The sequence below is a fragment of the Eleutherodactylus coqui genome, chromosome 9, assembly GCF_035609145.1.
Source record: "Eleutherodactylus coqui strain aEleCoq1 chromosome 9, aEleCoq1.hap1, whole genome shotgun sequence".
Taxonomy (NCBI): domain Eukaryota; kingdom Metazoa; phylum Chordata; class Amphibia; order Anura; family Eleutherodactylidae; genus Eleutherodactylus; species Eleutherodactylus coqui.
Genome location: NC_089845.1, coordinates 169,199,977 through 169,226,675, shown reverse-complemented (window position 1 = coordinate 169,226,675; position 26,699 = coordinate 169,199,977). Strand labels below are relative to the sequence as shown.

General features: G+C 50.1%; 1 protein-coding gene across 2 annotated transcripts in view; it reads left to right on the top strand.

The window, feature by feature from the left end:
• Nucleotides 1-26,699, top strand: part of WASHC5 (WASH complex subunit 5) — a 78,995-nt gene that overhangs the window by 9,236 nt on the left and 43,060 nt on the right. For both annotated transcript variants that reach the window (XM_066578784.1, XM_066578785.1), the window contains exons 9-19: nucleotides 883-1,054; nucleotides 1,954-2,081; nucleotides 3,935-4,064; nucleotides 4,961-5,073; nucleotides 10,828-10,994; nucleotides 11,553-11,628; nucleotides 12,142-12,252; nucleotides 16,270-16,410; nucleotides 18,493-18,573; nucleotides 20,028-20,129; nucleotides 20,986-21,165. In XM_066578784.1, the coding sequence (XP_066434881.1) occupies nucleotides 883-1,054; nucleotides 1,954-2,081; nucleotides 3,935-4,064; nucleotides 4,961-5,073; nucleotides 10,828-10,994; nucleotides 11,553-11,628; nucleotides 12,142-12,252; nucleotides 16,270-16,410; nucleotides 18,493-18,573; nucleotides 20,028-20,129; nucleotides 20,986-21,165 (1,401 nt within the window). The remainder of the gene's footprint in view (nucleotides 1-882; nucleotides 1,055-1,953; nucleotides 2,082-3,934; nucleotides 4,065-4,960; nucleotides 5,074-10,827; nucleotides 10,995-11,552; nucleotides 11,629-12,141; nucleotides 12,253-16,269; nucleotides 16,411-18,492; nucleotides 18,574-20,027; nucleotides 20,130-20,985; nucleotides 21,166-26,699) is intronic.

The following is a 26,699-nucleotide window of genomic DNA, read 5'->3' as shown; positions in this document are numbered from 1 at the left end:
AGACTGATTGTTCCCGCGCCATATGCAAATAACAAGGGTGTGGTCCGGTGGGCTGGCCGTCTCTGGTAACTCCCCCAACGCTGCCCCTCTCTCAACAACTGATGCCGAGACCCTCTCCACGTCATCACAGCGTCGGCCAAAGTCTCTCGCATGCACCATGACGTCCGAGATCGGCCCCCGGGCAGTAGGAGGGGGTGCAACAAGGACAGATGTGTTGTGCATGCGCTAAAACTGAAACGTACGCCCCATCCAGAATACCCCTTAACCCTTACAGTGCACTGGCAGAGAAGAGTTACTGTAAATGCTTGGAGGTAGGAGGGGCCGGCAGCCGCGATGCAGGGGCTTCTGGGAAATGTAATACTAGTGGTCATGTGACTGAGCAGAAGGACCGCCCTGTTTGCTCTTTGTTACTCCTGTTGGTGAAGGTTTCTTCAGAGTCTAAATCCATAGAAGGGGGCGCAGAGCGGATCTGGGCACGTGATGCTAGGAAGGTCGTGGGCTTCCGACCAAAGTGTTGGGTTGTGGGCTAACCCCTAAGTGACCGCACATAATTGCCTGCAGCGACCACTAGGGGGAGCTTAGGAACTAACTCAATAATAAAGCATTATGGTGGAATTTATCAAGCCGCTTGTGCCAATTTTCTGGAGTAAGAAAAAGTCTCCCGTTTTGGCGCGGGTCACAGTAAGGGGCGTGGTCTCCCGCCGACCAATAGAATTACTGTACAGACTTGGTATACTATTCATTACATCCATAATCTGGAGGAAAACAACAACACGCAGAGCGAGAACATACAAGCTACATATCGATGCCGTCCCTGATTGGACGTGACACCGTGACTCCAGTGCTCACCTATTTAACCACGTGTATTCTGTTCTCTGGCAGGCCTGCCGCTACGCGGCCATCATGGAGCGTCTTCACCCGCAAGTGCAGCAGTTCCTGAAGGAGGGATTCCTGCGAGAGGAGTTTGTGCTGGATAACATTCCCAAACTGCTGAACTGTCTGAGAGACTGTAACGTCGCCATCCGCTGGCTGATGCTGCACACTGCAGACTCGGGTAACACCGTAGTACACTGAGTAGCTTCCCCGTTGGGCGCATGTACACGGGCGCTGCCATGTCACTGAGAAACAAGTTGTGCAGGGAAAGCACATTGCATCGCTGCGCTTGTGATTCTTACGTGCGTGAAAACCCTATCGCGTGGCGCTGGCATGAAACGTACGTGTACACAGCGGCACAATGCGATCCGGTGCTTCCCCACAGCAAAAGCGAGAGCAAAAGTAGAACGAGCTGCAAGAGACAAATCACTACTGGAGATAGAAACGTGTCCCCCACAAAGCAGAAAGCCAAGGAGACCAAAAAGAGGCCGAGCGTGCCAACTCCTCCGACCCCCAGGAATCAGACTGATATTTCGCCAACGGTCATTGTTGATCATCTAGGGGCTGACGCTCAGGAACCCGGGCGAGCGGGCACCAGCTGTCAGCACCCCAATAGTGGCCGATGCTTGTTACTGCAGGCTGGGGTCTTAGTACAATCACCGCCACTACAGAGGGGGCGTCTACCCTGACCCTTCTGTGTTACAGCCCATCAGCTGATCGGTGGGGGGTCCTGAGGGGTGACATATCCTGAGAACAGGTTATCAATAGGAATTCTTTAATTCTTCCCTTGTTTTTGCTTGTTAAGTTCTCTTAAAGGGATTTTCCGAGGGGTTCCCCTATTGATGACTTGAGGTCAGCAGTCATTGGTGGAGGATTCTAATCCAACATCTTTATTCTTCTGCCACAAATAGAATGCACAACGTTTCGACCCAATACGGTTCTTTGCACAGCTTGACCTACATCCTCAGTAACGGAGCACAGAGCAGTCCCTTTAAGTTGTGATGCATTAGAAGTCGCACATTCATTATTGTTGTAAGACCTTTCTATCATCTGAATTAACCCCGTGTTGTTTTCTTCCAGCTTATGACCCAAATAATAAGCGACTCCGACAGGTAAAAGACCAGGTTTTGGCCGAATCCAAGTACAACCCCAAGGTCCTGTTCCAGCTGCTGCTCGACACGGCTCAGTTTGAGTTCCTGCTGAAGGAGGTGACGTCCCCTGATGTACTAGCCGCATATATAGGTGTTCTGTGTCCTGCGTATATGGCCGTGTGACTGAAGGCAGTCCCCTCATCCTCAGTATACGCTGCTCCTACCATAGGCTGTGTGACCGTGAGAGCGCGGGCGCCGATGTCTTACTGATCACACCCTCTAGTGCTGGAATAACTTCCCATACTGTATGCAAGTTCCTGGTAACCGCCCGACGGGCTCCTCCGGCTCGCTCCCCCTTCTTTTAGTAAGCAGCCCCTCGTCTTGCTTGACGCAACATGTCCTCCAGGTATTCGGCGCCTGCGCCTTAGAGGACGGCACATGCATGCGGCGTCATTCATGAGGATGTTACTGCGCTCTTTCCCTCCTCTGAAACACGCGGCGTGTCCGGCTACCTGAGTTAAAGGCATCAGTTAGCCATTCTGGAAGACTGGAACATCTGATGGTCAAATGGGGCTACATCTGAAAGGGATTTTGGGCCAGCTGGACAATACCTGTTAACCCCTTCCTGCCCCGGGGTATATATTTTATGTCCTGAGTGAGTAGGGATTCCTGCGAATCGGAGTACAGTTACGCCCTAAGGATGGGTCGAGCTCAGAAGCTGAGCCCACGCTATCTGCAGTGGCTGTGACATTGGGGATCAGTAAGACCCCCGGTCCCCGCTGTCAACCACTTACTTGCTGCAATCATTGTTGATCACGGCATGTAAAAGGTTCACCATGTAATTGCGGAGGGCCAGTGGCATGTACCCGAGCACCAGTCAATGCCACGGTCTGTGATTGCTATGAGAAGCGATAATGCATTGCAGTACAAAAGTACTGCAGTGCATTATCAGTACAATCACAGCCTCGTAGGTTCAGGTCCCCTACAAGGACAAAAAATAAGAGCTAAAAACCTTTTTATGCACTTTCCCCACTTTAGTTTAAGAGAAAAATAAACCTGTTTGCTATTGTTACATCTGTGACGCCCCTACAACACCTTTAACGCTCTTTATCCTGCATGGCCAACACTAAAAATAATTTTTTAAAACTGAGCCAAAATTCTACTTTTTGTTCATTTTACCTCCCAAAAACACAATAAAAGTGCTAAAATAAGCAATATTTACCCCAAATGGATGCCAATAAAAATTACAGAACTGATGTGATTCCAATAAAAACTCCAACTCTCCCTCATATGGCCATGGCGATGCAAATATGTGGAGCTGAAAATACCTAAAGATCGCTGCATCTTTAGGACGAAAATAGGCCATCACTAAGGGGTTAAAGGAGCTTTCTAGTTACAAACTATTGATGACCTTTCTTCAAGATACGCCATCAGCTGCAGACTGTTGAGGGTCTTCCACTCAGAACCTGCGCCTGCCAGCTGGTTACTGGGCCATTGTACTTGTGCACAAAGTTAATTTCTGCAGAAAGCAGACAGCTCCTTTCCTGCTGCAGTGGTCAGCCTTGGTATTACAGGCATCAAAGTGAATGGGAACTTTGCCGGTAATACCAAGCCTGGCCACTGCAGTGGGTATGGAGCTGTCTGCTCCCTGCAGAAATCAACACTGTGGACAAGCCAGTTAGCCCAGCAAACCCCTGATTGGTGGGGATCTCGCACAGCAGATACTGCCTTACCACTACTGATGATCTATCCTGAGGTTCATAACTGGGAAAACCCCTTTAAAGGAGCTGCCAACATGAGTGGTATCTGTCTTACGGCGCCCTAGAGGGAGGTCCCACACTCGCTGGCAGCCCTCTGGGGTTAGTAGACCTGGTCCTAAGTGAAAGCGGCTCCCTCTTCAGTGGCTCAGCCGGCCAGGCGCTCCACGTTCTCCATCAGGACGCATCTTCATTTTACCCTTTTAATTTCAGATGTTTAAGCAAATGTTGTCCGAAAAACAGACCAAGTGGGAGAACTACAAGAAGGAAGGCTCGGAGCGCATGACGGAGCTCGCCGACGTCTTCTCCGGGGTTAAACCCCTCACCAGAGTGGAGAAGAACGGTACGGAGGCAGGAGAGTTACTTATTGGTCATACAAGCTGATTTTCCCTTTTCTCTGCTGTCAGCCCAGCTGGGTTTGACCAACTGGTTGCTATGGAAACATTGCCTGACAACCACAGTCTATCCCTAGCAACTAGTCTACCTCATATTACTGAAGTCTTCAGCAGAGTAGAAGCAGGAGGACTGAGAGAAGTTTAATCCTGGGATGCGGTAACTTCTACAACTTTCAGATTTTCTTTTTACATGTTTAATTTCCTGCATATTCAAGATTTCTGCTTGCTGTAAGTGAATAAGAACATTCGTCTTTGGGTTCCACAAGTATGTGCATACAATGTGAATACAAACAACCCTCCAGTGTAAGATGTTTTTGTGGTTTGCACCCCTGAACAAAAACGTGTTTCCATTCCCTGTCCGCAAGCTTGAAGAGGGCAAAGAATGGATGTGCAAAGTATGTTAGAAAGTGTAGAACTTGTTAACTGTAGGGGTTTGTTTTACTGATGACCCATCCTCAGGATAGCTCATGAAGATCTGATCAGCGGGGTCTGACCCCCGCCACTGCACTCCGGAACTAGCACAGCTCTATACACTGTGCTGGCCGAGAGTGGTACTGCAGGCTGAGTCCCATTCACTTCAGTGGAAGAGAGCCTGTAGTACCTGTCTATGCCACTGCACTGTGTATGGAGCTGTGCTAACTCTGGTGTGCCACATCTCTGGGAAGCATCTGATTGGTAGGTGTGTCAGCCCCTCACTGATCAGATATTGATAACCTATCCTCAGGATAGATCATCAGTAGAACAAAACAAATCCTGAAAAACCCCTTTAAGCAGAAAAGGCTGCACACAGGGATTTATTGTTGGTTTAACTGGCAAAATGGCATTGTCTCTGCTCCATCTACAGAAAACCTGCAGGCCTGGTTCCGGGAAATCTCCAAACAGATCCAATCCCTAAACTACGATGACTCCACGGCTGCGGGAAGGAAGACTGTGCAGCTCATACAAGCCTTGGAAGAGGTTAGACCTCCCGATGTGTCTGAGCAATCCAACGATCAATTAAAGGGATTGTCTGAGAGTTCTAAAAAGCAAAAATGTCTGCTTTGAGGAAGTGCTGAGCCGTAATGCCAGTGAGGCCTCGTTCACACCGGCTACAAAATCATCGCTACAAGGCGCATGTATGTGAAGCCCGGGGTTTCCAATGCATTCTTTCAGGCTACAAAACATAGCAATGATTCTGTAGCGAGATTTTGTAGCCAGTGTGGACGAGACCGAGGTGCTGCACGTGACTGCCAAGGCCAGTGATTGGCTGCAGCGGTCACATGCCATTGTAAACGCTCATTGTCAGACTAGTGGGCGGCCGCCAGACACACACTACCGGTCCAACGTTTTAGAACGCCTCAATTATTCCAGTTTTTCTTGATAGTTACAGTTTATTGTCCCAAATGTATCTTTACATGAAAGCAGAGAACAAATAAAGAAGTTACGATGAATAAAAAAACGGGTTAACTTTACCAAATCAAATCTCCATTTCTGGCTCTTCCCGGCCGCCCCTCAGCTGATAGAACAGCTTCACACCATCCAGACATTCTTTCTACAACTGCATTCAGAGATTGTTCAGAAATGTCTTGCCAACATTGTTGCAGAAGTTCCCACAATTGTGCTGCACTTGGAGGTCGCTCTGCTTTCACCCTTCTGTCCAGTTCATCCCAAACAAGATCAATGGGGTTCAAGTCTGGAGACTGTGAGGCCAGTCCATTCTGTGAAGCCTACCAGCCTCTTCTTGTCTTCTTAAGTAGTTCTGATATAACCTAGAAGTATGTTCAGGACCATTATCTTGTAATATGAACCCCTGACCAACTAGGCGTACACCAGAGGGTACTGCATGGGGTATCTAAATGCTGTGGTAGCCCTTTTTTCCGTGTTCCAGTCACCCTGTGGAAGTTGCCAACTGTGGATCCAGCAGCAGAGCCCCAGACCTCCCTCCTCTTCCTCCATGTTTGACAGTTGGTGTGACGCACTTTGTAACCATCCTCTCACCTGCTCAATGGCATATAATAGGCCTGTATGATGGACTAAAGATGTCCCATTGCTTCATCAGTCCATATGACCTTCTTCCGCTCGTCAGTAGTCGACTGGAGGTGCTGCTTGGCCCGGCAGTCGTAGCCGTGGCTTTCTTACTGATGCTCCACCTGTCGGACCTGCAGATAGAAGTCTCTCCTCACAGTTCTAATGGACGCTTGCTTATCTGTCGCTGCATTAAGCTGCGCTTGAGGAGTTTGTTCTGCGAGGCGTCCATAACACAAACTGTTGGCCCTTAAGAACTTGTCATGTGACTTTGTAGTGGCCCTTGGTCTGTCAGACGTCTTCCTGTCAGTTTCCTCCAGTTTCCAAGTGCGTTTTTATGAAATAGGAAACTGTACTGACGGCCATCTTGGCTTTCTTGGTAATTTCTCTGTAGGTCCGACCTTCACTTCTCAGGGTTAGAGTTCTCTGTCTTCTTTGGTTAATTGCCTTTTTCTTGCCCTTATGATGGCCATGTACTTCGGCCTGAAGAGCAAAACCATCCAAATCCTAGAGGGTGTAATGCCGTCTGTTCCAGCGCTGGTTATATAGAATCAGAGGCTTTAAAGTCATCTACAAAAGTGGAGTCTCCTGTAGGAATAGTTTGCATCCAATTTCAAACCATGATCTGCTCTCTGTGCTTCAGAGCAGCGGTCCTTGATGTGTTACCTGAGAAAAGCCCTTTGGTTAAAATCATAAATCCAGACTATTTCTGCATTTCAAGTTAAAATGTCATAATATTTTTCTTTTTTTGACTTTTGAACCTTTTCACGTTATTTGCTGGACTTCAACTGTGTTAATGACCAAACATTTGACCGGTAGTGTATGTATCAGGTCGGGGTTGAAGATGTTAATATACTATGGGTTGGTTTTTTGACTTTTGAACAACCCTTTTAATGTTTTCTCGCTCCTTGGTTAGTTTGGCTATCACGGCTGATCTATTTGTTAACCACATGTAAGGGGTTGTCCAGTTATAACTCATGCTAGCTGTGTGCTAATAAGCTTCCAGGAGTCGTAGGAAAAGCCTGTGAGTCCTGCTTCCCCTACCCACACACAGGCTCTCTCTATGAGTAGGTGGGGGAAGCGGGACTCGCAGGCTTTCTCTATGAATAGGTGGGGGAAGCGGGACTCGCAGGCTTCCTCTATGAATAGGTGGGGGAAGCGGGACTCGCAGGCTTTCTCTATGAATAGGTGGGGGAAGCGGGACTCACAGGCTTTCTCTATGAGTAGGTGGGGGAAGCAGGACTCGCAGGCTTCCTCTATGAGTAGGTGGGGGAAGCGGGACTCGCAGGCTTTCTCTATGAATAGGTGGGGGAAGCGGGACTCACAGGCTTTCTCTATGAGTAGGTGGGGGAAGCAGGACTCGCAGGCTTTCTCTATGAGTAGGTGGGGGAAGCGGGACTCGCAGGCTTCCTCTACGAGTAGGTGGGGGAAGCGGGATTCGCAAGCTTCCTCCATGAGTAGGTGGGGGAAGCGGGACTCGCAGGCTCTCTCTATGAGTAGGTGGGGGAAGCGGGACTCGCAGGCTTTCTCTATGAGTAGGTGGGGGAAGCAGGACTCGCAGGCTTCCTCTATGAGTAGGTGGGGGAAGCGGGACTCGCAGGCTTCCTCTACGAGTAGGTGGGGGAAGCGGGATTCACAAGCTTCCTCCATGAGTAGGTGGGGGAAGCAGGACTCGCAGGCTTTCTCTATGAGTAGGTGGGGGAAGCAGGACTCACAGGCTTTCTCTATGAGTAGGTGGGGGAAGCAGGACTCGCAGGCTTTCTCTATGAGTAGGTGGGGGAAGCGGGACTCGCAGGCTTTCTCTATGAGTAGGTGGGGGAAGCAGGACTCACAGGCTTTCTCTATGAGTAGGTGGGGGAAGCGGGATTCGCAGGCTTTCTTTATGAGTAGGTGGGGGAAGCGGGATTCGCAGGCTCTCTTTATGAGTAGGTGGGGGAAGCGGGACTCGCAGGTTTTCTCTATGAGTAGGTGGGGGAAGCGGGACTCACAGGTTTTCTGTATGAGTAGGTGGGGGAAGCGGGACTCGCAGGTTTTCTCTATGAGTAGGTGGGGGAAGCGGGACTCACAGGTTTTCTGTATGAGTAGGTGGGGGAAGCGGGACTCACAGGCTTTCTCTATGAGTAGGTGGGGGAAGCAGGACTCGCAGGCTTCCTCTATGAGTAGGTGGGGGAAGCGGGACTCGCAGGCTTCCTCTACGAGTAGGTGGGGGAAGCGGGATTCGCAAGCTTCCTCCATGAGTAGGTGGGGGAAGCGGGACTCGCAGGCTCTCTCTATGAGTAGGTGGGGGAAGCGGGACTCGCAGGCTTTCTCTATGAGTAGGTGGGGGAAGCAGGACTCGCAGGCTTCCTCTATGAGTAGGTGGGGGAAGCGGGACTCACAGGTTTTCTGTATGAGTAGGTGGGGGAAGCGGGACTCGCAGGTTTTCTCTATGAGTAGGTGGGGGAAGCGGGACTCACAGGTTTTCTGTATGAGTAGGTGGGGGAAGCGGGACTCACAGGCTTTCTCTATGAGTAGGTGGGGGAAGCAGGACTCGCAGGCTTCCTCTATGAGTAGGTGGGGGAAGCGGGACTCGCAGGCTTCCTCTACGAGTAGGTGGGGGAAGCGGGATTCGCAAGCTTCCTCCATGAGTAGGTGGGGGAAGCGGGACTCGCAGGCTCTCTCTATGAGTAGGTGGGGGAAGCGGGACTCACAGGCTTTCTCTATGAGTAGGTGGGGGAAGCAGGACTCACAGGCTTTCTCTATGAGTAGGTGGGGGAAGCGGGACTCGCAGGCTTTCTCTATGAGTAGGTGGGGGAAGCGGGACTCGCAGGCTTCCTCTACGAGTAGGTGGGGGAAGCGGGATTCGCAAGCTTCCTCCATGAGTAGGTGGGGGAAGCGGGACTCGCAGGCTCTCTCTATGAGTAGGTGGGGGAAGCGGGACTCGCAGGCTTTCTCTATGAGTAGGTGGGGGAAGCAGGACTCGCAGGCTTCCTCTATGAGTAGGTGGGGGAAGCGGGACTCGCAGGCTTCCTCTACGAGTAGGTGGGGGAAGCGGGATTCACAAGCTTCCTCCATGAGTAGGTGGGGGAAGCAGGACTCGCAGGCTTTCTCTATGAGTAGGTGGGGGAAGCAGGACTCACAGGCTTTCTCTATGAGTAGGTGGGGGAAGCAGGACTCGCAGGCTTTCTCTATGAGTAGGTGGGGGAAGCGGGACTCGCAGGCTTTCTCTATGAGTAGGTGGGGGAAGCAGGACTCACAGGCTTTCTCTATGAGTAGGTGGGGGAAGCGGGATTCGCAGGCTTTCTTTATGAGTAGGTGGGGGAAGCGGGATTCGCAGGCTCTCTTTATGAGTAGGTGGGGGAAGCGGGACTCGCAGGTTTTCTCTATGAGTAGGTGGGGGAAGCGGGACTCACAGGTTTTCTGTATGAGTAGGTGGGGGAAGCGGGACTCGCAGGTTTTCTCTATGAGTAGGTGGGGGAAGCGGGATTCACAAGCTTCCTCCATGAGTAGGTGGGGGAAGCAGGACTCGCAGGCTTTCTCTATGAGTAGGTGGGGGAAGCAGGACTCACAGGCTTTCTCTATGAGTAGGTGGGGGAAGCAGGACTCGCAGGCTTTCTCTATGAGTAGGTGGGGGAAGCGGGACTCGCAGGCTTTCTCTATGAGTAGGTGGGGGAAGCAGGACTCACAGGCTTTCTCTATGAGTAGGTGGGGGAAGCGGGATTCGCAGGCTTTCTTTATGAGTAGGTGGGGGAAGCGGGATTCGCAGGCTCTCTTTATGAGTAGGTGGGGGAAGCGGGACTCGTAGGTTTTCTCTATGAGTAGGTGGGGGAAGCGGGACTCACAGGTTTTCTGTATGAGTAGGTGGGGGAAGCGGGACTCGCAGGTTTTCTCTATGAGTAGGTGGGGGAAGCGGGACTCACAGGTTTTCTGTATGAGTAGGTGGGGGAAGCGGGACTCACAGGCTTTCTCTATGAGTAGGTGGGGGAAGCAGGACTCGCAGGCTTCCTCTGAGTAGGTGGGGGAAGCGGGACTCGCAGGCTTCCTCTACGAGTAGGTGGGGGAAGCGGGATTCGCAAGCTTCCTCCATGAGTAGGTGGGGGAAGCGGGACTCGCAGGCTCTCTCTATGAGTAGGTGGGGGAAGCGGGACTCGCAGGCTTTCTCTATGAGTAGGTGGGGGAAGCAGGACTCGCAGGCTTCCTCTATGAGTAGGTGGGGGAAGCGGGACTCGCAGGCTTCCTCTACGAGTAGGTGGGGGAAGCGGGATTCACAAGATTCCTCCATGAGTAGGTGGGGGAAGCAGGACTCGCAGGCTTTCTCTATGAGTAGGTGGGGGAAGCAGGACTCACAGGCTTTCTCTATGAGTAGGTGGGGGAAGCGGGATTCGCAGGCTTTCTCTATGAGTAGGTGGGGGAAGCGGGATTCGCAGGCTTTCTTTATGAGTAGGTGGGGGAAGCGGGATTCGCAGGCTCTCTTTATGAGTAGGTGGGGGAAGCGGGACTCGCAGGTTTTCTCTATGAGTAGGTGGGGGAAGCGGGACTCACAGGTTTTCTGTATGAGTAGGTGGGGGAAGCGGGACTCGCAGGCTTTCTCAGTGAAATCCTGACAACAATTACACAGCTTTTTTCTGAAAAAACCAGAATCAAACCACAGACCATTCTATATCCGCACGCTCCGTGTCTCTTCCTCTCTTCTCCACTTGTACAAGATATCACTATGACTTTCTACAGGTACAAGAATTTCACCAGCTGGAAAATAACCTTCAGGTGTGTCAGTTCCTCGCCGACACCCGGAAGTTTCTGCATCAGATGATTCGTACGATTAACATCAAGGAAGAAGTGCTGATCACCATGCAGATCGTGGGGGACCTGTCCTACGCCTGGCAGCTGATCGACAGGTAGGTACCGTCCTAGAGGACGACCCTCTGCTTTGTGATGTTTGAGCGGTTTGTAGCTCGGGTTCCCCTGCCGCAGTAAAGTAGTCGCAGTAGGATCTGGTGCCGGTAAAGTCTTCAGAATGCTTCTGGAGATGCGGGATAATGTAGAGATTCCACACAACACATCCTGCTGTTACAGCTCTACACGCTGATCGGTAAGGAGGATTGGGACTTGTAGTTCCTGGGTCCTAGATTGGTCTCTTGGAGAGGCCTCTGGGTTCCCAGACCTAAGACCACTTTGTTTTTACTTGTAAACCCTTGAAGACCCTCATGTAGCAGGAAAGATAGGGAACGGACCTGAAATGCAGTTATCTACATAAAGCCCCGACGGGTGGAGAAGGAGAACGATGGTAGAGAGCAAGTCATAGCACCGTGTGTATCCAGGCCTGCTGGTAATGTGACGCTCCCAGGCCCCAGTGCAACGTATATAGCCGTGCCCCCCCCCCAACCTGCGCCATTTATAATCCCAGTGTGTTAGAGGACGATTATAACATAATAATGACTTATAATTTGTTGTAGTTTCACATCGATTATGCAGGAGAGCATAAGAGCCAATCCATCCATGGTCACCAAACTGAGGGCCACATTCCTGAAGGTAAGTGCCTTTCCACCCTCGTTGGTGCGTCATACCGACTCGCAGCTGGAAGGATGATGTTATCCAATATTTTAACTTACCACATAATGTAATGACTCCCAAAGTGAGAAGCTGCTTCATGGCACTGCCCTGCGGCACGGCCGGACTGTAGCCGCTCAGTCGCCGCTTACAGTGCAAGCACCTAAAAATATGGTGACTCGTTCAGTTAGTCCTCGCTGCCTTCATTAAGCTCATTTTGCCTACAGCCACAATATTGGCACGACAAAGTCCCTCATGTTTCTGCAATAAATCCAATCCAAGGACTTGTGTTTTGTGCCGCAGTTTTGCAGCAATCAGCAGGCGGGATTTACGTAAAACTGCAGTTCTAGGAGTTATTCCTGTAAGTGCATCTAGTAAGCGCCATATTCTCTTTTACCGCGGTTTTCACCATTGACCCCTAGAAAAGCAACGTGTCTTTCAGCTTTACTGTATGACCTGCAGAGCAGTGTTTTCACACAAGCTCTTGTGTTACAGCTGGCGTCTGCACTGGACCTCCCCTTACTGCGCATCAACCAGGCCAACAGCCCCGACCTCCTCAGCGTCTCTCAGTATTACTCGGGAGAGTTGGTGTCCTATGTCAGGAAGGTAAGTTATTCACCCCTGCATGGAAATCAGACTTCGTTATACAGCAGCAATGACATGGGATTAACGGGGCACAATAGTCCCAGACAACCACCGAGTCTCCCCACGCCAATACCTTTCCACATGCCCTATTAAAGGGGTATTCCCGTCTCTGACTTTATGCTGTATCCACAGGAACAGCCAGACGTCTGACAGGTCCGACTTTCATTCATTTAAATGGCCGACGTTCCTGCAGCTGCACGGCATTACTTCTGGCTGCACAAAGCCTCCCCTGCAGTGCTACCAGCTGGCCACTAGGGGCTCTTGGATGTGCAGCAGATGACCGGTACACTGTGCTTAGAGAGACTGTTAAACAAGTCATTAAAGGGGTTGTCCCGAGGCAGCAAGTGGGTCTGTACACTTCTGCATGGCCATAATAATGCACTTTGTAATGTACATTGTGCATTAATTATGAGCCATGCAGAAGTTATAAAAAGTTTTATACTTACCTGCTCCGTTGCTGGCGTCCTCGTCTCCATGGTGCCGACTAATTTTCGCCCTCCGATGGCCAAATTAGCCGCGCTTGCGCAGTCCGGGTCTTCTGCAGTCTTCTATGGGGCTCCGTGTAGCTCCGTGTAGCTCCGCCCCGTCACGTGCCGATTCCAGCCAATCAGGAGGCTGGAATCGGCAGTGGACCGCACAGAAGAGCTGCGGTCCACGGAGGAAGAGGCCATCTTCAGCGGTGAGTAGAGAAGTCACCGGAGCGCGGGGATTCAGGTAAGCGCTCCGGTGAGCTTTCTTTACCTCCCTGCATCGGGGTTGTCTCGCGCCGAACGGGGGGGGGGTTGAAAAAAAAAAAAACCCCGTTTCGGCGCGGGACAACCCCTTTAAGTTTCTCCAGCTCATTCACACAAGCGATTTTCCACGTCCTTGCGATGTCCGTATTTGCAGCTAACCGCACACTGACACACCGCCGCCATGCAGACACGCGGTCCTTACACTGCCCATAAGAATCGCAGCGGGTCTTATTCTGGTCCAACCTCTTGATCAACACTTATCCATTCAAGGCAATTGGTGCGCAAAGAAAAAAAGGGGAACCCAGATGCCCTCCGTTTATCATTGATTATTGCTAAGAATGCTGGGAGGGGTGGTGGGGGTGGGATGGACCCCTCTCTTATTAATTTGTTCTTAAGCGTGTAAAGGGGAAAAATGGATGGCCTTTTTTTTTTTTCTCTGTGGATTTGATGCAGAATCTACACAGATCGGCTTCAGATCCGCATCCCGTTCCGTTTAATGTTAATCCATAGTGTAGTCTAGATACAGTATGATTTTTTTTTTTTTCTGTACATGGATTTTAAAACTACTTGCGGGAGAAAAAAAAGTGACGCCATGTCTGAAGACGGAATCCATGTCGGGAGATGTCTATCAGTGCAGCTCAGCAGCTAATTACTGCTCTGGAGTCCATGCAGAGACATCGGTCATGTGAACTTATCCTTAAACTAGTTCTAGCTTAGCCCAGTGATCCGCTGTACTCTGTACAGAAAGCTGGCAGTGAGTGGTTAATTCCCCTGCACTGCCCCCAGAGGAGAAACAGAGTATTACACAGAGACTCTTCATATCTGTGGGTGTCTGTGTAATTCCGGAACGGGCTCTTTATAACCGCCCCCCAATTTGGTCAAGAGATGAGGACCCCCCCCTCTATCAACTCCCTAGTAGCAGGATCTATAGATTAAATGGTGGCCAACCAAATGGCCTCAGTAAGACCACATCCTTCACCGGCTCCCTGTGATAGAAGTCTACACTCTGCAGTCTCCCCCTGGGACTGCGCTTCTAACAACTAGTAATCTAGTAATAGAAACTCAGATAAATTAGGTGACCGAGATGAAATCCGGTCCTCTCTGATCCCTCTGATTCTGGCTTTATTCCTATCCAATTATGTTTCCTTCTAAAGCCAGAAATGCCTCCCAGCATGTAGAACGTGCCGGCCCATTATGACGGTCTGAATCTACTACTGGGATTAGGGGTGAACCCCAGTTAGGGATCTGCTTGGGGGCGTAATGTTGGCTTGTGGCATCGACTTCTGGGGGACATCCCCGTTGTGGCCTGGATAAGCTATGGGCCAAACGGGATATACCCTACATATTGGGGTAACTTAATGCAGTCCTGATATAGAAATGATGCAATATGCAACTTAGCGACCTCCGGCGCAGTACGGCATCACATTCACCGTGGTACAGGGATCTAAATTGCGGTTGAAGAGATCCATGTGGAATAGATGTGCCGGGATAGTCCTGATAGATGATCATGGGTTGTGAGATCAACAGGAATGATTGCCGTGGCTTGTAGCCATGGGCCCCGCCCACTCACCGCACGCCCCTTTCACGTCATCCAGCTAGACAGGAGACACACCCACAAAGAGCTAGCCCCGCCCCCTACACCCAATCCGTCTCTCATCAATGAGCTAGGCAGCACCTCAACTCCATTTTTTAAAAGCCATAACTTTTTTATTTTCCCATCAATGCAGACGTATCCGTTCTTGTTTTTTGTGCGGCGAGCTGTAGTTTTTATTAGTGCCATTTTATGACTGCAGGGTGAGAAAATGCATCAATTCTGCCATAGGTATTTTTTTTTTTAAGCGCTAATAATGCAGCATAAATGACAAAATACATTTTTTTTTCTGCAGGCCGGTCCGATTCCAACAATGCCAAAATTCTTATATATTTTTTTTAGGTTTTTCCACTTTTCTGCAATAAAACCCTTTTTTTTTTTTTCTTCTAAATCACTGCATCCAAAGTCCTATAATTTTTTTATTCTTCCATAGACGGCGCTCTGTGAGGGCTTATTTTTGCGAGATGAGTTGTAGTTTTTATTAGTACCATTTTGGGGTACATACGGCTTTTTTGATCACTTTTATTGCGTTTTTTGGCAGGCAAAATGCTAAATATATATTTTTATTTTTTATTTTATTTTTTTTACACCATTTTTGTCCCTCTGAGGGACTTGCACCATACCAGCTCTGATCACTAAGATAAGGCATTGCAGGACTTCTGCCCTGTAATGCCTTATCGATTATTACAGCGATCATAGGCAGTTGCAATACAGGACGACGGTATCTGGCGTCCTGTTGCCATGGCAACCAGCTGGGCTCTCTGCGATTTCTATCGCGAGAGCCCGGCAATACTTTATTATTTTCATCATGTTAACCTGGGTGATTGGATCTAGACTGGTAGGGCATTTGGGGGATTGACCCCTAGTAGTGTAGATGAGAATCTCGGGAAAGATGGGTTTCTGAGTGAGGATCTAGGCTCCTATCTGGGTAGTATAGCACTGATCTCCTGATGCTCCTATTTAGGTAATACAGAATTAAACATTAAGGTTCCTGATGATTTGGGAGATCAAAGAAACAGGTTGAACCCTGAACCTTCAAGGCATCGACTAGGAGTCTTTACATTTGTGAGAGCTGGTAACCTTCTCTATCCTGACACATTATTTGGGATCAATCACGCAGTTTATCCTCACTGTGCGTATCATCCGGGCAAGCAGACAAACGCTTCACTGCATGACCCAAATCCTCTAAAGGGGCAGTAGATGGAGGGGGTGCAGACAACCTGCCTGATTTACCCCGGAGTCGGACGGTCCGCTGCCGCACTCCTCATGTCAACAGTTAAAAGGACCTTCTTCAGATACAGAGTTAGGCCTGTTCATTTCTGTATAACCCCCCCCAATATATGTGGAGGTGAAGGTACGCCACTGTATGGACAGGCACTACCCGGTCTGCTCCTCAAACCTAGGTTACCCCAGGGAGGTGCACCCCGGCTGTGGAGAGACCTGGATCCTTATTTGTATGTGTTTATTCTTCAACCCTGAAGTTTGTAATTCTTTATCTATTAGAAGTGATTGACAGACACGCCTCCTCAGCGAACCGAACCCCCTTATAGGGCGCAGGAGATGGGTGTGCTGACCTCTCCCCGCTCCCGCGTACATCAGTAAGTGCACCTCAATAACACAGAAGGCTCTTTATTCTGTCGTTCCTTCCGGCAGGTTCTTCAGATCATCCCGGAGAGCATGTTTACGTCCCTGGCTAAAATCATCAAACTTCAGACACACGATATAATAGAAGTGCCGACGCGCCTCGACAAGGACAAACTCCGAGACTACGCTCAGCTCGGGGCCAGATATGAGGTGAGTCGTGGCCACGCGGGACTGTAGTCACAGGTGACCCCAACGGTGCGACCGAGCTACCAGAAGTCGCCGGTGCTCCTAATGTAGAACTAAAGGTCTCCTGGTTTGTAGCAAACAGTCTATTATCCTCAGTATACTTCCTCTATCCAGTCCTCATGGGTCTTCAAGATCTCTGCTTGCTGTCATTCAGTAGCCGCGTTCTTCCTTCATGTGATGGACACTCGGGTCTCTGCATGACACATCTCTGACCGCTGTAAAGGCCGGAGCCTCTCCATTGTTTACAGTTTTATGGGGGATAAGGCGAAGGTTTTTTACATTTTTTTATAGATATGGTGTTAAAGCTTTTTCCCATTTTTTCTTCATCTTTAGTCTCACTTACTTTCTGCAGGAATTAAATTTAACATCGCCCCCACCCCCCCACCCCCTCGGCTGATGGATCTCACCAGATACTGCCGCCAGAGGAAATCTTCCATATTGAAGTTATAAATAAGCCGGCTGGTAAAAGCATTTCCCATCGGGCGCGTCCAGGTGGGGGCAGTCATGGCACTGGGCATGTGATGGAGAGTAATATAGTGTGCTAGCAGCCGGGCACCTGAGGAAGAATCACAAGTCCTATGGATTTCCATATGTTCTACTTGGTGGGGCTCCGTTGGCCCTAATGACACCACATACTCCCCGTGGGATACTTCCACTAACGGTATTTGCTCCAGAGTGTGACAGGCAACGGGTCGGGGATGGAAAAATGTGTGTTTGCTGGAGTGGACCTTTAACCCTTTAGATGCCACAGGCAATGCTGATCGGATCACCTAAGGGGTTAACAGAGGTGCTCCCACTATCAGCCCATTGGCCTTCTGCAATGCAATTGTAGCGAGCCAATGGGTAACCGTGGTAACTGGAGGCTTGCCGTTCCTGAACTGCAGCGTGTTAGCTGAGCGATCACAGGATCACATATTTAAATCCTCTACAGGGACATAAAAAAGAGACAGAGATCCTTTCTGCACAAATCCGTTTTTTTTCATTATTTCAAAAATAGTGTAAATATAGTAAATATTTTGTATCCCCACATTGTAGCCGCCCGTACAATGAATGCATTATGTGTCCGCGTGGGGAACCCTGCAAAGACCTCAGAAGACAAAAACATGAAGCTGAAACGGCTCTTCGTTTCCCAAGAAATAGACTAAAGTGATCAAAAATGTCAAATGTCCCCCAATAAGGACTGCAGCTCGCTGGGCGACATAAGAGCCCTCGTTAGCTGATGACTAAGTTACAGGAGTCCGTAATCCTCAAACTAGACTGTTTTCCGCCCCCCGGTGTGAAGGACGTGACACAAGCGGCCCGGTGTGAAGGACGTGACCCAAGCGGCCCCGCGGTTCCGTACAGGAAAGCCATTTAACATAAACAAGTCTTACTTTCTTGTTTGCTCAGTATGTAAATGTTTCATCTCAATTCAAAGAGGCGGCATCATCATCCATCCGAGTCATCGCATCATCATCCATCCGAGTCATCGCATCATCATCCATCCGAGTCATCGCATCATCATCCATCCGAGTCATCGCATCATCATCCATCCGAGTCATCGCATCATCATCCATCCGAGTCATCGCGTCCAGCCTTAACCGCCCCCTCCTGACCGCTGCGTCCCCCTGGGTATTCATGTCAGCGCTGGTAATGCCAACCGCTCATGAATGTGCTGTGCGCTAGGGTGTATACCGCTCGCTGCACCGTGTATGCGCCGTCAGGTGCGGCCAGAGAGGAACACGGCGCTACCACTGCTGATGTCACTACACAGGGGGCAGCAGTGAGCGGGAGGAGAGGTGGATTTCTGCTGTGATACGTTGGCTTGGGGGGGGATGATGTTGCTGCCTCCTTGACTCAAGGGGGTGTATTTGCATACTGAGCGCACCAACAGCAAAGTAATAATTTCTGACAAAGGCTTTTTTGTACAGAGCTAGAAGGGGTTAAGGAAGTGTTACTGTATCTTGTTCATTTAGTACAATGCTGAAACCAATCCGGCCCCTGTGGCCAGCCGCCGTGTGATTACCCCTAATGCATGTTATCACTGATGGCTGGCATTCTCCGCAGGTCGCCCGGCTGACTCACGCCATCTCCATCTTTACTGAAGGAATCCTCATGATGAAGACCACGCTGGTTGGGATCATAAAGGTTAGTAGAGAAAAAGTGTGATGGCTCGGTGATGTAGACGTCTGCTCTACCCGGCGCTGTACGGTCACATTGCATTCTGGGACCAGGTCTGGTAGTAACATGTGGGGCATAACGGCCATCCTCTATGTACCAATAAAATGAAGATGGCAGCCGGTCTCATCGCTGGCAGAATACAGTTTGGCGCTCATTGGGGGAGATTTATCAAGTTAGAAGTAGCGTACCAAACATCATAAATTGTGGAGCAAGACTCGGTTGTACAATCTATAGCTCACATCACTCTCTTCCCTAAGGGGCGTGGCTTGTTGGAGGGGCGTGGCCCCCTGGCAAAACAGATTTATGTATAATTTACAACAGAAACGGTCATAAATTCTACCAGGCCACTTCAGTGTATGGGGCAGGACTGCCAGGTGGGCCCGGTGTATGAAGAGGTCATAGGAGGATCATATTAAAGGGCCACTTGTAGATTCATTCATTATGTAGTCAGCCCCCCAGAACATAAACGTGGGCTAGTGTTACCTGGGTGAGGTATTCCTGTCTGTCTTAGACTCCTGGCTTTCTTCTCAGATGGTCATGTGAACGCAATTCTGACAAGCTAACATCTACTTGGGGTTGTGTGTTCATTTACTAGTCAGTTTCTCAGTCTATGTGATGCTAGTACGTGGATTAATACTGGTGTTGCTTACAGGATGATACAGGTACTCCGATCACAGTTACTGATGATGATCACACAAGTACAATAGAGGAGATCACAGCTCATCCTCCTGACTCTACACTTATGGGCTGTAGCTTATTTAGGTGACTATAGAAGGTAATGATAACTAAACTGTTCCCTCAGCAGGCAGAAATGGTATATCCTCAGCTAATGCTGTGCTGATGCATCATGGGGTAGATGTGAGAGTAAAAAAATCTCAGTCTCAGGATGGTGTCTGATAAACGTGGAAGTGGCTGCAATGCACAGAGACCTTCAGAGTCTGACCGGCAATAGGGTGAGAGGGCAGGAAAAATGTGTTTTTGCCTTTTTAAGGCTGGTGCTTCAAAAGCCTAACTTGAGGTATCCCCCCATTATGTTTAATCAAACAGACCGCCCATAAAAGGGTTGTCAAAGATAAAAAATATTTTAAAAAATGAAACCAAGGAAATGTGAAAGAATAATAAAACTAGCTATAGTCACCGGTTATAATCCCCCCCACCTCCAGCGCCATTGTTCTGGTCATGCCCACCAGCTTTGTTTGATAGCTACAGCAGTGACCTGTCTGTCGCCCACATGACCGCTGCAGCCAATCACTTGCTCCAGTGGTGTTGGGCCTTATACTACTGAGGCCAGTGATTGGCTGCAGTGTTCACGTGGTTTTATGGGCAGATCACCGCTGAAGCCATAAAACCAAGTCTGGAAGGGAGGAGCAGAGCGGCCGCGCTGGAGGCGCCACGCGTCCTCATATTTGTGGTGTTTCCAGGTGGATCCGAAGCAGCTGCTGGAAGATGGCATACGGAAGGAGCTGGTGAAACGCGTGGCGTTGGCGTTGCATAAAGGCCTCATCTTTAACCCCAGAGCCAAGGTACTTAGTGTACATTACACTGCACCGTGCTGCGCTTCGCTCTCCGGACGGCGGTCTCGCAGTGCTCATTTGGATTCTTTATGATTTAAAGGGGTTGTCCGACTTTACAAAAAAAATTATTGCCTGGCAGTGTGATAAAATAACTAACTAAGGCATACTTCCCCAGGAAACAGCCGGCTCTCCCGGTCTGTGCGGACAGTGGAAGTCAGGTGACTGCTGCAGCCAGTCAGTGCTGGCGTTCCCAACTCTTGGCATGATGGCGCCCAGGACGTGCGTTCTGATGCCAGGAAAGCTGACTGTTACGCTGCGACGTGCCCCCTGCTGTCCGTACTGACCAGGAGCGCCATGGGAGGAGAAGACGGCAGAGTAGGACTTCTTTTGTTTTATCACATGGCCAACAAAAAAAAGAAACAAAATAAACAAATAAATTGAAGTCGGCCCCCCCCCCTCCCCCTGTAATGTAGCTACGCAAATAGAGCAACTCCGAAATTACAGAAAAGACATGGCTCACTATGTTAGGTTGTTTGCGTTACTCCCATTGGCCACTGCAGTAAGAATGGAGCTGTCTGCTTGCTTAGTGCATAAGCACCAATCCAGATCAGTGGGGGGGGGGGCCCTGGTAATGAACCCCTGATGATCTACTATTGATGAGATAACCCAAGGACAGGCCATCAATTGTTTACATCTGGACAACCCCTTTAAAACTAAGTTATAGTAGGGGGTGCAGAGCGTTTCATTGTGCGGGGTCTGCATTATATGGGCAGTTGGCTAATCTGATTCAGATGTTGGAGCAGAATATTCCTGTCGGTCCAGCTACATGATATAAGATGACAAGGTGTCCCTTCTGTCCCTCCAGCCCAGCGAGCTGCTCCCAAAGCTGAAGGAAATGGCGGCCACCATGGACGGCTTCCATCGCTCCTTCGAGTACATCCAGGATTATGTTAGTATCTACGGCCTGAAGATCTGGCAGGAAGAAGTGTCTCGTATCGTCAACTATAATGTGGAACAAGAGTGTAATAACTTCCTGCGCACCAAGGTCCAGTATACCCAGCTACATGTACAGTGTGTACGAGGCAGAGATCGGAGTATTCCCGGGTATATGTACAGTGTGTACGAGGCAGAGGTCGGAGTATTCCTGGGTATATGTACAGTGTGTACGAGGCAGAGGTCGGAGTATTCCTGGGTATATGTACAGTGTGTATGAGGCAGAGGTCGGAGTATTCCTGGCTACATGTACAGTGTGTACGAGGCAGAGATTGGAGTATTCCCGGCTACATGTACAGTGTGTACCAGGCAGAGGTCGGAGTATTCCCGGCTACATGTACAGTGTGTACGAGGCAGAGATCGGAGTATTCCCAGCTACATGTACAGTGTGTACGAGGCAGAGATCGGAGTATTCCTGGGTATATGTACAGTGTGTACGAGGCGGAGATCGGAGTATTCCTGGGTATATGTACAGTGTGTACGAGGCAGAGGTCGGAGTATTCCTGGGTATATGTACAGTGTGTACGAGGCAGAGGTCGGAGTATTCCTGGGTATATGTACAGTGTGTACGAGGCAGAGATCGGAGTATTCCCGGGTATATGTACAGTGTGTACGAGGCAGAGATCGGAGTATTCCTGGGTATATGTACAGTGTGTACGAGGCGGAGATCGGAGTATTCCTGGGTATATGTACAGTGTGTACGAGGCAGAGGTCGGAGTATTCCTGGGTATATGTACAGTGTGTACGAGGCAGAGGTCGGAGTATTCCTGGGTATATGTACAGTGTGTACGAGGCAGAGATCGGAGTATTCCCGGTATATGTACAGTGTGTACGAGGCAGAGGTCGGAGTATTCCCGGCTACATGTACAGTGTGTACGAGGCAGAGATCGGAGTATTCCCGGTATATGTACAGTGTGTACGAGGCAGAGATCGGAGTATTCCTGGGTACATGTACAGTGTGTACAAGGCAGAGATCGGAGTATTCCCGGCTACATGTACAGTGTGTACGAGGCAGAGATCGGAGTATTCCCGGTATATGTACAGTGTGTACGAGGCAGAGGTCGGAGTATTCCCGGCTACATGTACAGTGTGTACGAGGCAGAGATCGGAGTATTCCCACCTACATGTACAGTGTGTACGAGGCAGAGGTCGGAGTATTCCCGGCTACATGTACAGTGTGTACGAGGCAGAGGTCGGAGTATTCCCGGCTACATGTACAGTGTGTACGAGGCAGAGGTCGGAGTATTCCCGGCTACATGTACAGTGTGTACGAGGCAGAGGTCGGAGTATTCCTGGGTATATGTACAGTGTGTACGAGGCAGAGATGGGAGTATTCCCGGGTACATGTACAGTGTGTACGAGGCAGAGATCGGAGTATTCCCGGGTATATGTACAGTGTGTACGAGGCAGAGGTCGGAGTATTCCTGGGTACATGTACAGTGTGTACGAGGCAGAGATCGGAGTATTCCTGGCTATATGTACAGTGTGAACGGGGCAGAGGTCGGAGTATTCCTGGGTATATGTACAGTGTGTACGAGGCAGAGATCGGAGTATTCCCGGCTATATGTACAGTGTGAACGGGGCAGAGGTCGGAGTATTCCTGGGTATATGTACAGTGTGTACGAGGCAGAGGTCGGAGTATTCCCGGGTATATGTACAGTGTGTACGAGGCAGAGATCGGAGTATTTCCTGGGTATATGTACAGTGTGTACGAGGCAGAGGTCGGAGTATTCCTGGGTATATGTACAGTGTGTACGAGGCAGAGGTCGGAGTATCCCCAGATATATGTACAGTGTGTACGAGGCAGAAGTCGGAGTATTCCCGGGTATATGTACAGTGTGTACGAGGCAGAGATCGGAGTATTCCCGGGTATATGTACAGTGTGTACGAGGCAGAGATCGGAGTATTCCCGGGTATATGTACAGTGTGTACGAGGCAGAGATCGGAGTATTCCCGGGTACATGTACAGTGTGTACGAGGCAGAGATCAGAGTATCCCCGGGTATATGTACAGTGTGTACGAGGCAGAGGTCGGAGTATTCCTGGCTACATGTACAATGTGTACGAGGCAGAGATCGGAGTATTCCTGGGTATATGTACAATGTGTACGAGGCAGAGGTCGGAGTGTTCCCGGGTATATGTACAGTGTGTACGAGGCAGAGGTCGGAGTATTCCCGGCTACATGTACAGTGTGTACGAGGCAGAGGTCGGAGTATTCCCGGGTACATGTACAGTGTGTACGAGGCAGAGGTCGGAGTATTCCCGGCTATATGTACAGTGTGTATGAGGCAGAGGTCGGAGTATTCCCGGCTACATGTACAGTGTGTACGAGGCAGAGGTCGGAGTATTCCCGGGTACATGTACAGTGTGTACGAGGCAGAGGTCGGAGTATTCCCGGCTACATGTACAGTGTGTACGAGGCAGAGGTCGGAGTATTCCCGGCTACATGTACAGTGTGTACGAGGCAGAGGTCGGAGTATTCCCACCTACATGTACAGTGTGTACGAGGCAGAGATCGGAGTATTCCCGGGTATATGTACAGTGTGTACGAGGCAGAGGTCGGAGTATTCCTGGGTATATGTACAGTGCGTACGAGGCAGAGGTCGGAGTATTCCTGGGTATATGTACAGTGTGTACGAGGCAGAGGTCGGAGTATTCCTGGGTATATGTACAGTGTGTACGAGGCAGAGGTCGGAGTATTCCCGGCTACATGTACAGTGTGTACGAGGCAGAGGTCGGAGTATTCCCGGGTACATGTACAGTGTGTACGAGGCAGAGGTCGGAGTATTCCCGGGTATATGTACAGTGCGTACGAGGCAGAGGTTGGAGTATTCCCGGCTACATGTACAATGTGTACGAGCCAGAGATCGGAGTATTCCTGGCTACATGTACAGTGTGTACGAGGCAGAGGTCGGAGTATTCCTGGGTATATGCACAGTGTGTACGAGGCAGGGATCGGAGTATTCCCGGGTACATGTACCGTGTGTACGAGGCAGAGGTCGGAGTATTCCCGGGTACATGTACAGTGTGTACGAGGCAGAGGTCGGAGTATTCCCGGCTATATGTACAGTGTGTATGAGGCAGAGGTCGGAGTATTCCCGGCTGCATGTACAGTGTGTACGAGGCAGAGGTCGGAGTATTCCCGGGTACATGTACAGTGTGTACGAGGCAGAGGTCGGAGTATTCCCGGCTATATGTACAGTGTGTATGAGGCAGAGGTCGGAGTATTCCCGGCTACATGTACAGTGTGTACGAGGCAGAGGTCGGAGTATTCCCGGGTATATGTACAGTGTGTACGAGGCAGAGGTCGGAGTGTTCCCGGCTACATGTACAGTGTGTACGAGGCAGAGGTCGGAGTATTCCCGGGTACATGTACAGTGTGTACGAGGCAGAGGTCGGAGTATTCCCGGCTACATGTACAGTGTGTACGAGGCAGAGGTCGGAGTATTCCCGGCTACATGTACAGTGTGTACGAGGCAGAGGTCGGAGTATTCCCGGCTACATGTACAGTGTGTACGAGGCAGAGGTCGGAGTATTCCCACCTACATGTACAGTGTGTACGAGGCAGAGATCGGAGTATTCCCGGGTATATGTACAGTGTGTACGAGGCAGAGGTCGGAGTATTCCCGGTATATGTACAGTGTGTACGAGGCAGAGGTCGGAGTATTCCTGGGTACATGTACAGTGTGTACGAGGCAGAGGTCGGAGTATTCCCGGCTACATGTACAGTGTGTACGAGGCAGAGGTCGGAGTATTCCCGGCTACATGTACAGTGTGTACGAGGCAGAGATCGGAGTATTCCTGGGTATATGTACAGTGTGTACGAGGCAGAGATCGGAGTATTCCTGGGTACATGTACAGTGTGTACGAGGCAGAGGTCGGAGTATTCCTGGGTATATGTACAGTGTGTACGAGGAAGAGGTCGGAGTATTCCTGGGTACATGTACAGTGTGTACGAGGCAGAGGTCGGAGTATTCCCGGGTATATGTACAGTGTGTACGAGGCAGAGGTCGGAGTATTCCCGGGCATATGTACAGTGTGTACGAGGCAGAGGTCGGAGTATTCCCGGGTATATGTACAGTGTGTACGAGGCAGAGGTCGGAGTATTCCTGGCTACATGTACAGTGTGTACGAGGCAGAGATCGGAGTATTCCCGGGTACATCTACAGTGTGTACGAGGCAGAGGTCGGAGTATTCCCGGCTACATGTACAGTGTGTACGAGGGAGTATTCCTGGGTACATGTACAGTGTGTACGAGGCAGAGATCGGAGTATTCCCGGGTACATGTACAGTGTGTACGAGGCAGAGATCGGAGTATTCCTGGGTACATGTACAATGTGTACGAGGCAGAGATCGGAGTATTCCCGGGTATATGTACAGTGTGTACGAGGCAGAGATCGGAGTATTCCTGGGTATATGTACAGTGTGTACGAGGCAGAGATCGGGGTATTCCCGGTACATGTACAATGTGTACGAGGCAGAGATCGGAGTATTCCCGGGTATATGTACAGTGTGTACGAGGCAGAGGTCGGAGTATTCCTGGGTATATGTACAGTGTGTACGAGGCAGAGATCGGAGTATTCCTGGGTATATGTACAGTGTGTACGAGGCAGAGATCGGAGTATTCCTGGGTACATGTACAATGTGTACGAGGCAGAGATCGGAGTATTCCCGGGTATATATACAGTGTGTACGAGGCAGAGATCGGAGTATTCCCGGGTATATGTACAGTGTGTACGAGGCAGAGGTCGGAGTATTCCTGGGTATATGTACAGTGTGTACGAGACAGAGGTCGGAGTATTCCTGGGTATATGTACAGTGTGTACGAGGCAGAGGTCGGAGTATTCCTGGCTACATGTACAGTGTGTACGAGGCAAAGGTCGGAGTATTCCTGGCTACATGTACAGTGTGTACGAGGCAGAGGTCGGAGTATTCCTGGCTACATGTACAGTGTGTACGAGGCAGAGGTCGGAGTATTCCCGGCTACATGTACAGTGTGTACGAGGCAGAGGTCGGAGTATTCCTGGCTACATGTACAGTGTGTACGAGGCAGAGGTCGGAGTATTCCTGACTACATGTACAGTGTGTACGAGGCAGAGATCGGAGTATTCCCGGGTATATGTACAGTGTGTACGAGGCAGAGGTCGGAGTATTCCTGGGTATATGTACAGTGTGTACGAGGCAGAGGTCGGAGTATTCCCGGGTATATGTACAGTGTGTACGAGGCAGAGATCGGAGTATTCCTGGCTACATGTACAGTGTGTACGAGGCAGAGGTCGGAGTATTCCCGGGTATATGTACAGTGTGTACGAGGCAGAGGTTGGGGTATTCCTGGGTATATGTACAATGTGTACGAGGCAGAGATCGGAGTATTCCCGGGTATATGTACAGTGTGTACGAGGCAGAGGTCGGAGTATTCCCGGTATATGTACAGTGTGTACGAGGCAGAGGTCGGAGTATTCCTGGGTACATGTACAGTGTGTACGAGGCAGAAATCGGAGTATTCCCGGTATATGTACAGTGTGTGCGAGGCAGAGGTCGGAGTATTCCCAGCTACATGTACAGTGTGTACGAGGCAGAGGTCGGA